This window comes from Sinocyclocheilus anshuiensis, unplaced genomic scaffold, assembly GCF_001515605.1.
Source record: "Sinocyclocheilus anshuiensis isolate Anshui unplaced genomic scaffold, SAMN03320099.WGS_v1.1 scaffold61, whole genome shotgun sequence".
Lineage (NCBI taxonomy): Eukaryota > Metazoa > Chordata > Actinopteri > Cypriniformes > Cyprinidae > Sinocyclocheilus > Sinocyclocheilus anshuiensis.
In genome coordinates, this window is record NW_015536473.1 from 338564 (window position 1) to 351541 (window position 12978).

Below are 12978 nucleotides of genomic sequence, written 5' to 3' on the forward strand. Positions count from 1 at the left end.
GTGTGTGTGTGTGTGAGTGTGAGATGAGCTCAGAGCTCAAATGAATGTGTCAACATGTATAGATTCAGTCAAAGACCTCTCAGAGTTGATCATAACTGATAATGCTGAATGAGTGTCGTCTTCCTCTCATATGCATTCACTGTGTGTTTAGCTGTAGTTTGTAGACAAAATGAGCTAAATCTGATGAAATCTCCCTTTGGGGACATTTGAGGACGGGAGATATAAACTCTCAATTCAGTTTTTTTTTTCGTTTCTGTCACAGAATTTAAAAAAAAAGAGTTAATTATCACTTATTTAACAATTTGGACTTTTTTCTCAGGATTGTAGGGCCCTGTGAAATCCATCGTTTTCTCAAATTCCATTGAATTTCTTTGTTAATTCCATTTTTTTTTTTTGAGTTGTGAGTTTCTGACTGTATTCGACTGGTTTGTGAGCTTTGAATATGGCTTTATTTCAGTCTCTGGAAACACAAGCACACCATCAGAAGCAGAAATGACACTGAAGCGTCTTCACAGCAGCAGATGTTCATGTTCTGATCTTTATCAGGTGCTGATGCAGCTTTAATAATTCAGGTTTGATGTGTCTTTAGCTCTGTGTTCTGCATCTGTGACATGAATTATGAATGAAATGTTTAGTATTATATTTGTGGCGTTGTGTAACTCGTTTCAGAGGTAGGACTAGGTGGATGAACCTTAATATTGAACAGGATTTAATCCTGAGCTGGGGTTTAATGCTGAGCTTTAGGTGAGAAAGTAACACGACTGATGGAGTTTAAACATGACAACACAAATACTGTAGTGTGTGTGTGTGTGTGTGTGTGTGTGTGTGTGTGTGTGTGGATACTTCCTTTGAGACTTTTTTTCTAAGGACCTTAAATCAGTGTTATTTTAGTATCAAGTTATTATATACTATAGCTTTCAATATTTTGAATTAGATTTTTTTTTATTGTTAGATTTTGTTCTCAAATGTCTATATTGTTTTATCATTAGTTTAATTTTAGAACATCAAGTTAAACTAAATGAAGAGAATTTGCCTTGCTAACTAGCTGAAATAAAATAGTTTTTTTATGGTTTTAGTTCTAGTTAACTATAATAACCCTGTCTTGAATCCAGTTAAAAAATAATAATAATTGTTTTCCTTTTTTTTTCTAAAAACCTTTAATACAGTGTACATTTTAAGAAATAAAAATGAAAAAGTGTTTTTTTCTTTTTATTAAACTTTGTGCAAGAATCTTTGAATTCCAGTGTAAATAAATACATAAATACATGATAAATACATTTTTTATTTTATTTATTTAACTTTTTGATTTTTCTTCTTAAATTCATTGAAAATATTAATAATAACAATTCACTGTTTTGTTATTAATTTACTTGTTTATTTATCTATTTTTATGCTACGTCTAAGAAGCATGAATCCAGTGAAAACTGTACCGCACGCTGTCCTTCAGTCATTATCTGGCTGCATTTCTGTGCATATGTGCAGGTTGCATTTAGCACATTTTTCTCTCCATGTTTGCGCTGTTATCTGATTTGCATGTAATCAGACGGTCAGCATACGCTTGTGGAGCAGATCAGAAGACTGTGGCATTACTGCTGCTCGTTCTTGATAGTGTCTGAGCTTCACTCCTGACTGAGACACATGAGCGTCTCACAGAAGGACATTTATCCTCTGTCTTCATCCCTCAGCAGCATGTGGAGAGTAAAGTGTGCGGTTTGATCCTTTCTGCCTCATTGTGTAAAACTCCTGACCTTTAAAACAAAGCTAATCACAGGGGTGGGATGTTCACATTCCTGCACACAGACAGATGGCGGTCTAGAGAGAGCAAAGGATCGTGGGAGAGAGACAGAGACAGGAATAGAGTAAAGAAGTCTTCTTTCAGTCTTAACTCATACTGCTGCTGTCTGATCCAGAAACACGCTTCACAGTTTAACATGCAAATTATTGTCACTCTGTAGCCCACAGCCCTGCTGCACCAGTGCTATTTTAGGATTATATATCAGTTGTTTTAGTATCATTGAGAATGTAGGTCTATTGTTTAAAGTTTTAGTAATTCTTTTGTGTTTTTTGACATTTTTATTATTGTTTCTTTAAAAATATTTCTATGGTTTCTATTCATTTATTGCATTTTTAGTTTATTTTAGTACATTAAGTTAAACTAAATGAAAATGAGAAATGTTTCATATATACACTACCGTTCAAAAGTTTGGGATCAGAAAGATTTTTAATATTTTTACTGAAGTTTCTAATGCTCATCGAGGCTGTATTTATTTGATCAAAAATACAGAAAAAAACCTGTTATTTTGTGAAATATTTTTGCAATTTAAAATAACAGTTTCTATTTTAATATACTGAAGCAGCGCAACACTTTTGAACGGCAGTGTATATATATATATATATATGTGTGTGTATATGTGTGTGTGTGTGTGTGTGTCATTTTTTTAGATGTTGTCGTTTTATATTAGGTTGTTTTTTTATATATAAATTGAATAATTTATTTTTATTTAATTTTTAGTTCAGTGTAAGTTTATTTATTTCCACTTATTTCTTAATTTTAGATCGTTTATCGCTTAATTTTAGTGCCTTAACTTAATGTATTTCAGTTATTTACCAAGGCAATAGTTCTATATATTTTAGTTCTATATAATATTTAAAATTTTCCATGAATATGGTTTTCTTTATCAGATTTACTTTATCAAAAGTGTTTTTTAACAGTATTTATTTGAGTTATCAATAATAACCCTCTGTTGCACAAAGTAAGATGAATAGCTTTGGACAAATAGTCGTAAAAGCCTGCTAAATGACTAAATGTAAAGGTAAATGAATATAAATTAGTATTAAATGTGAACTGAAGCTGTTTTATTTTTATGTTTTTATTTATTTTAATTTTAATGTCATACACTGATCAGTCTGCGCAGCGCCGCTTTAAGTCACAGACACTTACATTCTTCAGAACATTCAGGTTAACCACGCCCCTCTCTGTCTAACAGCCATATGCCCCGCCCCCTCATCAGATGGCCCCGCCCAGTCCAGGAAGCAGCAGCTGTAGTCAGAGTGCAGTGGAGCAGCTCAGCAAAACCAACCTGTACATACGAGGACTTCCTCCTGGAACCACAGACCAGGACCTCATCCAACTCTGCCAACCGTGAGTGTGTACACACACACACACACACACACACACACTTTCACACTCTGAAGGTCAACGGAAAGCCCCCCTGCATTGCCAAAATGTGCAGTATACTATGGAAGCCCATTTTATGAGTTCACATTTTACAATTCTGATTTTTTTTCCTTGCAATGCTGAGTTTACATTTTAGAATTGTTTTCTCCGCAATGGAATAAACAAAAAATACTTTTTTCTTGCAATTCTGACATTTCTCATAATTCTGAAAATGTTCTTGTAATTCTGAGTTGGTCTCACAATTCTGACTTTTTTTCTCTGAATCCCCAGTTTATATCTCGCTATTCTGACTTTTCTCGTAATTCAGAAAATGTTCTTGTAATTCTGAGTTTACATCTCACAATTCTGAATTTTTTCTTGCAATTCTGATTTTTTTTCTTATAATTATGAGTTTACATTTTAGAATTGTTTTTCTCCGCAATGGATTAAAAAATATTTTTTTTCTCATAATTAAGTCTGAGTTTACATCTTGCAATTCTGACTTTTCTCGTAATTCAGAACATTTTCTTGTAATTCTGAGTTTACATCTCACAATTCTGAATTTTTTCTTGCAATTCTGACTTTTTTTCTTATAATTAAGTCTGAGTTTACATCTCACAATTCCAACTTTTCTCGTAATTCTGAAATTTTTCTCGTAATTCTGAGTTTGCATCTCACAATTCTGACTTTTTTCTCTCAATTCTCTGTTTATATCTTGCCATTCTGACTTTTCTCGCAATTCTGACTGTTTTCTTGCAGTTCTGAGTTTACGTCTCACAGATTCTCCATTTTTTCTCACATTTTTTTATTTTATAGCTCTAGATTCAAAATTGTGTCTCACGATTCTGAGTGAAAAATTCTGTGGCAGACATAGGCTTCCATATAATATACAACCAGAGCACACTGTGTACTGTATCCCACAATGCCGTTTCCAGTGTGTCATCAAGCATGATTTCAAACATGGATGTGTTCAGTAATGCTGAGCGCTTCACTAACACACATGCTGCAGTCTGCTGGGCAGTTTTATTATGGTTCAGCGGTTTCATAGGCTCTGATGTCATGCTTCGCTATTTTTAGATCATAGAAACAGGAAGTTCTGTATGTTATGTTTGTGTAGGTAAAGTTAACTCTTCAACTTTTAATGAGACCAAGAGTGATGATACTCAGATACGCCTGCCTCACTGTCCCCACAGAACAACACACACACACACGGTTTCCCAGCGGACACAAACAGTATGTCTGTAATGAGATGTGCTTATGGCACACACACACCCCGTGAGGACAGGCTGTGTGTTTGGAGCTTAAAGGCATGTTCACACACAACAAACCCAGTCATTTGGAAATATTTTTCCTATAGAATGATGTTGATGGGTATGCTTTTTGTGTTATCATGACAGAACATTGTGATATTCACTATTATAATTTTAACAATATTTCGAATTAGCTTTTCCTTTTATACTTTAATTTAAATATTGTATTTTTTTTTATTTTAGTTATTTTATGTACTTTTGTCATTATTATTATTATTTTAGTATTGTTTATATTATTGTTTAGGTAAATGTTTTTGTATTTATTTTTTTTTTTTTTTTCAGTTTTAGTTTTGCTTTGGGTTTAGTTTTGATTTATTTTAGTGCTTCAGCATATTTCAGTTAGTTGCCAAGGCAACTTTTATGATTTTCATTTTTCTTTTCAGTATTTTTTTTTTTGTAGGTGTTTTTGTAAACAACAAAAGGTTGTTGTTTGTTTTTATTCAATGTTACTTTTAACTTGGTTAATTTTTTACTTAATTCACTTTACTTTTTTAATTTTAACTTTTACTATTAGTGTTATTTTTATCTACTATTTTCCTTTAACTTCAGTTTTTATTTCAATTAAGAAAAATGCTTTCAATAATTTTAGTTTTAGGTAACGATTGTGACTGGATTGTGAAATAATGAAATAGATCGAATTGAACACGATTGTATTTCGTGAAGAACAAGATATTTGGATTTAAAATTGTCAAAAAAGTATAAAAAGTCAATCACATTAATCATTCATAATAAAACCTGTAACATGCATTAATAAAATAAATAGGGTCAGTTTTGATTTCATGCTTTCATGCATGATTTAATGGTACAGAAGCAGAAACAGCTGCTGCAGTTGTACTAAATAAATAACTTCGGACTGTTCTGGTGCAAGAAACCTCGATCGACAAATTATTTCAGGGGAGAAATAAAATCCTATAAATGTGCAAATAAAGATGGAAATACTAACCCTACATGAGATACCTGTAAGAACTAAGGTTATTATAGTTAACTAAAATTAAAACCATTAAAAAATGTTCTTGGAAAAAAAAAAAAAAAGTTTAATCCATCTAGTTGCCATGGCAATGGTTCTCATTTTCATTTATAGTTAATACTGAAATAACTACTGTAAAACTAAATAAATTAAAATGAATAAATATATAAATGAATAAACCTATATAGGCATATTTAAAAAAAATAATAATATACTATATTAATGATAAAATTTATTTAATAAAAATGGCTAAAACTAAAATTAAAGTAATAAACAGAAAATATAGCTAAAAATGAAATGTTAACAAAAACTATAATATAACAGATATACTAAAATAACACGAATGAGAACTGCCACCACACAAAAATAATATACAAACAAAATCTCAAGTATAAACTGTATATGCACATGTGTAAACTGTATAAAAAAACTCATGATGTTTTTTAATGCTGGTTATGTTAAATTATGTTTAATGCTGGTTATGTTTATCATTTCTGTCCTCACAGCTATGGGAAAATTGTGTCTACTAAGGCCATCCTGGACAAGAACACAAACCAGTGCAAAGGTAAACACCTGTTTTATGGTTTTATTATATAATGATAAACCACTTATGTGGCAATTGAACTAGGAATGAGCTTTATCTAGATGTTTTCTGCTCGTTTTAGTTTGAATATATTTAGTGTTTGAGCTTCAGAGACAGTGACTGAAGAGCTGAAGTCTGTAAAACACATGCTGTGAGAGATGTTCATCATCGTCTGTAGGTCTCACTTATGTGTAGATGTTTATGATTGATCATCTGTCACTTTTGTTATTGAAGGGATGTTTTATCGGTTTCTTCAGCATCTCGCAGCGTGCATTTTGAGATTTTATGATGTTGTGTTCTTGCTTGAATATGTCCTGTGTGAATCAGGGTTATTATAGTTAATTAAATCCTTTAAAAAGTTGTAAATAAAATATAATTTAACTGAATATAAAATATAATTAATTTAATAACAACACAAAATATTTTTTTTTTTTTACTTTTTTATTTCAGCTACTTGCCAGGGCAAAATTTCTCATTTTCATTTAGTAAAGTAAAGTAAAATAAAAATGACAAATAACTAAATTTAGAACAAACAAAATTTAAGTGTACTGGTTCATTACTCCTGAATATATCATCTTTAATGTATTATTATTATTTATTTTTTTGCTTTTTATCATCAGAGTTTGTGAAACCTTCATTATAAGTGTTTTGGAAACAATCTTCACTCAGAAATTGCTAGTCAATTTCACAAATAATTATAAAGAAACGGCAAGCAGCACACTGCATTAAACATGGGATTTTGAAGTATAAAAGATCATGTACAACATACTCTAATAAACTTTAGTAGGTTTTATTTTCAACTTTATTATAAAATAGCATGCAGTATAGTATGATAAACATTTAAATTGCAAACTGTAGATGTCGATACATGCACTTTTTAATTAAGCAAGTGACTCTTATTTATTGTGGAGCAAATAAATACACTTTTATTCTGTACTGTGTGAAAAAATCTGCATTTTTGGCAATAAAGAAATGTTGAATATAACCTTGTAGTGCATTGCATTGATAAATACAGTATACAGTGTGCTCTAATTTTATTCTGCACATTTTGGCAAATTTTGTCTGTGCATACAGAAAATTAGCATATTGTGCACATTATACATACTGCATACTGTAGAACTAGTATGCATGCTGATAATATGCGTGACATGCATCACAGTTCCAACTAACCCGAGTTACACATTCCTGTTTCATTAACTAGCCCTTCTACAACTCTTCTGCTCAAATGTTTCACTCTTAAAACTTTCCGCTTGTATGATTTTTTTTTCCTAGTGTGTCCGTGATTTGAACTGAAGAGGGTCGTCTAACCTATTTTCTCTCTAATTAAACCTTCATCTCTCCTGGATAACGCGCTGCCGCTGACGGGTTTTAATCCAAAGTGTGTGCGTGTGCGTGTGTGTGTGTGTGTGTGCGTGCGTGCGTGCGTGTGTGTGTGTTGTACCTGTTTTTCTATTCTGGTGGGGACTTAAACCTGAATACACACAGACTCATGGGGACTCGTGTCACGATGGGGACCTAAATTGAGGTCCCCACGGGTAAACAAGCTAATAAATCACATAGAATAAAGTTTTTTGAAAATCTAAAAATGCAGAAAGTAGCAAACCAGACATGAGTGTGTGTGTGTGTGTGTGTGCGTGTGTGTGTACTCATTTAATCTGCCATGAAATGTTAATTAACACCGGTGTGACCCTTATCTGCTGATACAGCCCTGAGAATGAAGGTGTGACGGAAAATAAAAGGTGAGTGAGGGATTGTGGGTAAGAGCGGTCGCTCATAAATATCTCATAACTCATTAATCAGGTTTGTGGGTTTCCTCTCGGCTCGCGCGCTGACGGATGAGGTCAGGACAAATGGGGAAGGCTAAAGAGGAAAGTGAAGTCAAAGGGTTGTTGCCATGGAGACCAAGGGTTTAATGCAAGATTATTCCTGAGGGCCTTCAGGTGTTTCTCGAACGCTGGTGGTGTGATAGTGAAAAACACATTTAGTTTATCTAATTTTCTTTTCCTATCTTCGAAAAGTGCAGTGGAATGGATTCTGATGGGTCTTGGCCGGTCTTCCTGAAAGATTGACTGCATTTAGACATGATCCGCTCATGGATCAGGAGCCGGATTCTCCAAAATCATCTTATAGATACAACAGGCAAAACCATTATTTTTCATGCACTACACTCTTAAAAATAAAGGTTCTTTATTGGCATCAATGATTCTACGAAGAACCTTGAACATCCATGGAACCTTTCAAATGCAGAAAAGTTTCTTTATAGTCAAAAAAGGTTCTTTAGATTTTTAAAATGTTCTTCAAAAAGCTTCTTTTAGGAACTGTTCACTAAAAGGTTCTTTGGGGAACCAAAAATGGTTCTTCTATGGCATCTTTATTTTTAAAGGGGTCATAGGATGTGACATGCACTTTTACAAGTAGTTTGAACTGAAATGTGTGTTGGCAGTGTGTGTACACAACCACCCTATAATGATAAAAATCCACCCAGTGGTTGTTTTTTGATCTGGTTAAATGTTTTCCCCTTTCTCAAATCGAGCCGATCTCAGATGCCTGTCTGTGTGACGTCGCAAAGACAGGCCCCTCCCACGATAGTTTGATTGACAGTAGCGTTTCAGCACAGACTGGACTGGTGTCTTACCTTAGCTCCGCCCTGAGTGACTGTCATCAGTCCGCCATTGTTTCACCGCCGGAGCAGATGTAGACAAGAATGACTCTTAACAAGCGATTGAGGTGTTCTGTTGTTGGATGTAATAATGAACATAGCAGTCGTCATTTACTCCCGACATCTGAGCGCTGAAGACGCAGTGGATTACGTATGTTTCTGAAGGGAATGCGCCCCCGATCTACATAAATACGTTTATGTTCGCGCGAATCATTCGTGATCCAGCCTCATCTACAGAAGAAGTGAGTATAATGTTTTGTAATGAATCTTTGCAAATCGCCTTTCCTAATAATGTGCTAATTAGCAAGTTTCACGATGCATGCGGCTAAAGTAAACAGTCTCTCTGAGAGCGGCTCTGAAGAGAGGGGCGGGGCCAGCAGAGCTCATTAACATTTAAAGGAACATGCTACAAATCTGCATGCTCTGAAAAGAGCTGTTTTTGACAGGGTAAAAAAGGTGTTTTTACACTACCATTGAGACATTTTAACCAATGTTATAGACTTTTCATTAAGACCCTAAAGAATCATATCAACTTGTTGAAAATGGGCATCCGATGACCCCTTTAAAATGTTGAAATTTGTTTGAATTGGCCTTCAGCGATTCAGATGGAAACTGTGTCTATCATGTTTCTCATGGTTTTAATTATCAACATATCCATAACAGCAAGAGTGAGAGTATATCATGAGAGGACTATGTGAATGGAAATTTGAACACAGCCCTTGGGCTCCATGGCAACGGAATGTTCTAATTTGAGTGCTTTTCAACATGAAAAATTAGAAAGTAAAGGTAAGCAAAATATTTTCTGAAAACGTTTTAAAAAGACTTGCTAATTAATTAATTCATTCCTATAAAATAGGGAGCGCTTTAAACATCTTAACACAAAACATATGTTACAAAATGTGACAACAAAATCAAAGCATCAAAAGCAACAGAAAAATAAATAATACTACCGAAAGGTTGATTGATGCGAGCATAATTATTCATGTCCACAGACACAATAGTTTTTACGTTTTTTTTTTTAGTAATATTTCGATGCTTGTGATAATTTCTTAGTGCACACTCTTAAAAATAAAGGTTCTTTATTAGCATCAATGGTTCTATGAAGAACCTTGAACATTCATGGAACCTTTCAAATGCAGAAAAGTTTCTTTATAGTCAAAAAAGGTTCTTTAGATTTTTAAAATGTTCTTCAAAAAGCTTCTTTTAGGAACTGTTCACTAAAAGGTTCTTTGGGGAACCAAAAATGGTTCTTCTATGGCATCTTTATTTTTAAAGGGGTCATAGGATGTGACATGCACTTTTACAAGTAGTTTGAACTGAAATGTGTGTTGGCTGAAGACGCAGTGGATTACGTATGTTTCTGAAGGGAATGCGCCCCCGATCTACATAAATACGTTTATGTTCGCGCGAATCATTCGTGATCCAGCCTCATCTACAGAAGAAGTGAGTATAATGTTTTGTAATGAATCTTTGCAAATCGCCTTTCCTAATAATGTGCTAATTAGCAAGTTTCACGATGAATGCTGCTAAAGTAAACAGTCCCTCAGAGAGCAGCTCGGAAGAGAGGGGCGGGGCCAGCAGAGCTCATTAACATTTAAAGGAAAATGACAAAAACGGCTTGATCTGAAAAGAGCTGTTTTTGACAGGGTAAAAAAGGTGTAGTTATACACTACCATTGAGAACTTTTAACCAAACTATGTTACAGTCTTTTCATTAAGACCCTAAAGAATCATATCAACTTGAGGAAAATGGGCATCTGATGACCCCTTTAAGAGTGTAGTCAGTTTTTTTAGGTTTTAGTCTATTTGGCTTTTCATGACATGCTGTTTCAGACTAGATGAAAGAAAACATCCAAAATATACATTTATGTGTGGTTTTGGATCTATTTGCGTTTATAGATTTAAATGTCAATTTTCATCTTCAAACGTTTTATTTTGTTTTGTTTTTTTCTCCATTCAGCAGCACACACTTACACCAAAACTTAGTTTTATTCCTACCTAGAGATTTGTTCATATATAATTCACACTGATTTTATTATTGCACTTTATCTATTTGCATCTATAGATTTCAAATACAATATATATCTTTTAAAACTTTGCTCAAAATTAGTTTGTTTCTCCACTTCAGCAGCACTTACACCAAAACTTAGTTGTATTCCTCCTATCTATATTCTGAAGGTTTTTACTGTAGGGTTTTGTTTATATATCATTTGCTTGATTTTAAACAACCTTTTATTCCTAAAAACATGGTGAAAATGTATTTTTCTCTGGTTGTTGACAGTATTTTCTGATTTATGGAGTGATAAAAAGAGAAATACAAAATCCCCTCAGTAAAAAACTTTAACTCTAGTATGTCAACAAAAACAAACAAAGTCTGAACCTGGCTTTATCAAAAGTTGGGAATTAGTTTCTGGAAATGTATGCAAGTATGCAATTAGTTAATTCAAAAAATGTTCCTCAATACATTTTTTCAAAAAATTCATAAAAGTTCTCAAATACTTGGATATTTTTTTCTTCAGGACAAAAAAGGACAGGTTTTGGCGTCGTCTGTTTTTGAAGATTTGCTGATCAGATCAATGAAAATCACCTCGAAGTCTGTGCAGATTGCAGTAATAATCATAATAAAATCGCACTAAGTTTTAGTTGTGACGTGGTTTAGCTTTTGACGTCATGCTTTTTTGCTGTGCATTATAAACGAGTTATTTCTAAAGAGCCTGTCGAAAATGTTACAAAATGTTGAATACGGCAAAAACTTGTCATGCATAATCATAACCGATCAATGTTTATAGCAATGATTTGTGCACATTGCTGCACATTTGTAGTTAGTGTTTCGTTTTAATGCTTAATGTATGAAACATCCCAAAAAATCATCTTAACTTTGTGGATTTAAAACAAGTTGGATGTTATACTACTTTGATATTTGTGTAAATGTTTTTTTAAGATTATATTGTATTATTTGATAGCAGTTAAGAATGTTTTGTGACTTTGGTGAATGCATTTTTTTTTTTTTTTATCAGATTCACCCAATGAACTGTGATTGGTCGCTTTTCAAATGTTTGTTTTTGTTCTTGGTTAAATAAGTGGACTAGGCCTGATAACGCTGGTGATGTGACGCCACATGAATGTTGTGCCGTGTCTGTAGGTTATGGTTTCGTGGACTTTGACTGTCCAGCAGCAGCGCAGAAGGCCGTTTCGTCTCTGAAGGCCACCGGTGTGCAGGCGCAGATGGCAAAGGTAAGACATCTTCATCCCTTCATCATCCTCACAGCTGTTTAAACTGCGTATGACCCGATCGAGTTCAGAATATTTCAAGTTTGAGTCACTGATGAGTCTTCTCCTTCAGAGCAAGTGAATGTCTTTCATTATGTAAGAGATACATGAAGAAGTCTCTTCTGCTCACCAAGGCTGCATTTATTTGTTTAAAAATGCAGTAAAAATAATGAAATATTACAATTTCAAATAACTGTTTTCAATGTGAATATCTGTTAAAATATAATTTATTTCTGTGTTCGAAGCTGTATTTTCAGCATCATTACTCCAGTCTTCAGTGTCACATGATCTTCAGAAATCATTCTAATATGCTGATTTGCTGCTCAAGAAACATTTCTGATTATTATCAATGTTGAAAACAGTTGTGCTGCACAATATTTCTGTGGAAACTGATACGTTTTATTTTTCAGGATTCTCTGATGAATAGAAAGTCTGCATTTATTTGAAATAGAAAGATTTAGTAACATTATAAATGTATTTACTGTCACTTTTGATCATTTTAATGCATCCTTGCTGAGTAACATATTTCATTTTTTAAATAATTTTTTCAAAAAGTTTTTACATTTCCTGGACCTTTCCATGAACTTTTAAACCATCAGCGAAAGAGGCGCTTGAGCTTTAGTTAAATGTCAATGCACTTTTTTTCCTGCACATTCACACACAGACATTTGATGTGTTTGAAAACATATTTTTCATACAGCAGCGTCAGGTTCATGGGTTTGCATGAACTGATATTATAAAGTATAACATGAATGCAGTGTCCCTGGATAAAAGCTGCTTGTTTACCCTGCTGTTTTAGTGTCATTGAGATACTATTTTAGTTTTTATTAATATATTTTTTTAACTGTTTATTGAATTTTCTTCTGGGAATAGTAATATAAAACAAACAGCAACTGTGCAAATTTAGAACCCATCCCAACCCTGGTAGACTTAAAAAAAAAATAAATGAATAAAAAAATATGTATATAAAAATTAAAAATAAATAAATAGTAATAATAAAAATAAATGAATTAATAATAGATAAATAAATAGA

At 33.2% G+C, this 12978-nt stretch overlaps 1 protein-coding gene across 1 annotated transcript in view; it reads left to right on the plus strand.

Annotated features, from left to right (window-relative positions):
- LOC107703895 (RNA-binding motif, single-stranded-interacting protein 3-like) overlaps nt 1–12978 on the plus strand; it is a 39350-nt gene that overhangs the window by 6646 nt on the left and 19726 nt on the right. The window contains exons 2-4 of the mRNA XM_016506732.1: nt 2988–3142; nt 5941–5999; nt 11818–11909. Coding sequence (XP_016362218.1) covers nt 2988–3142; nt 5941–5999; nt 11818–11909 — 306 coding nt within the window. The remainder of the gene's footprint in view (nt 1–2987; nt 3143–5940; nt 6000–11817; nt 11910–12978) is intronic.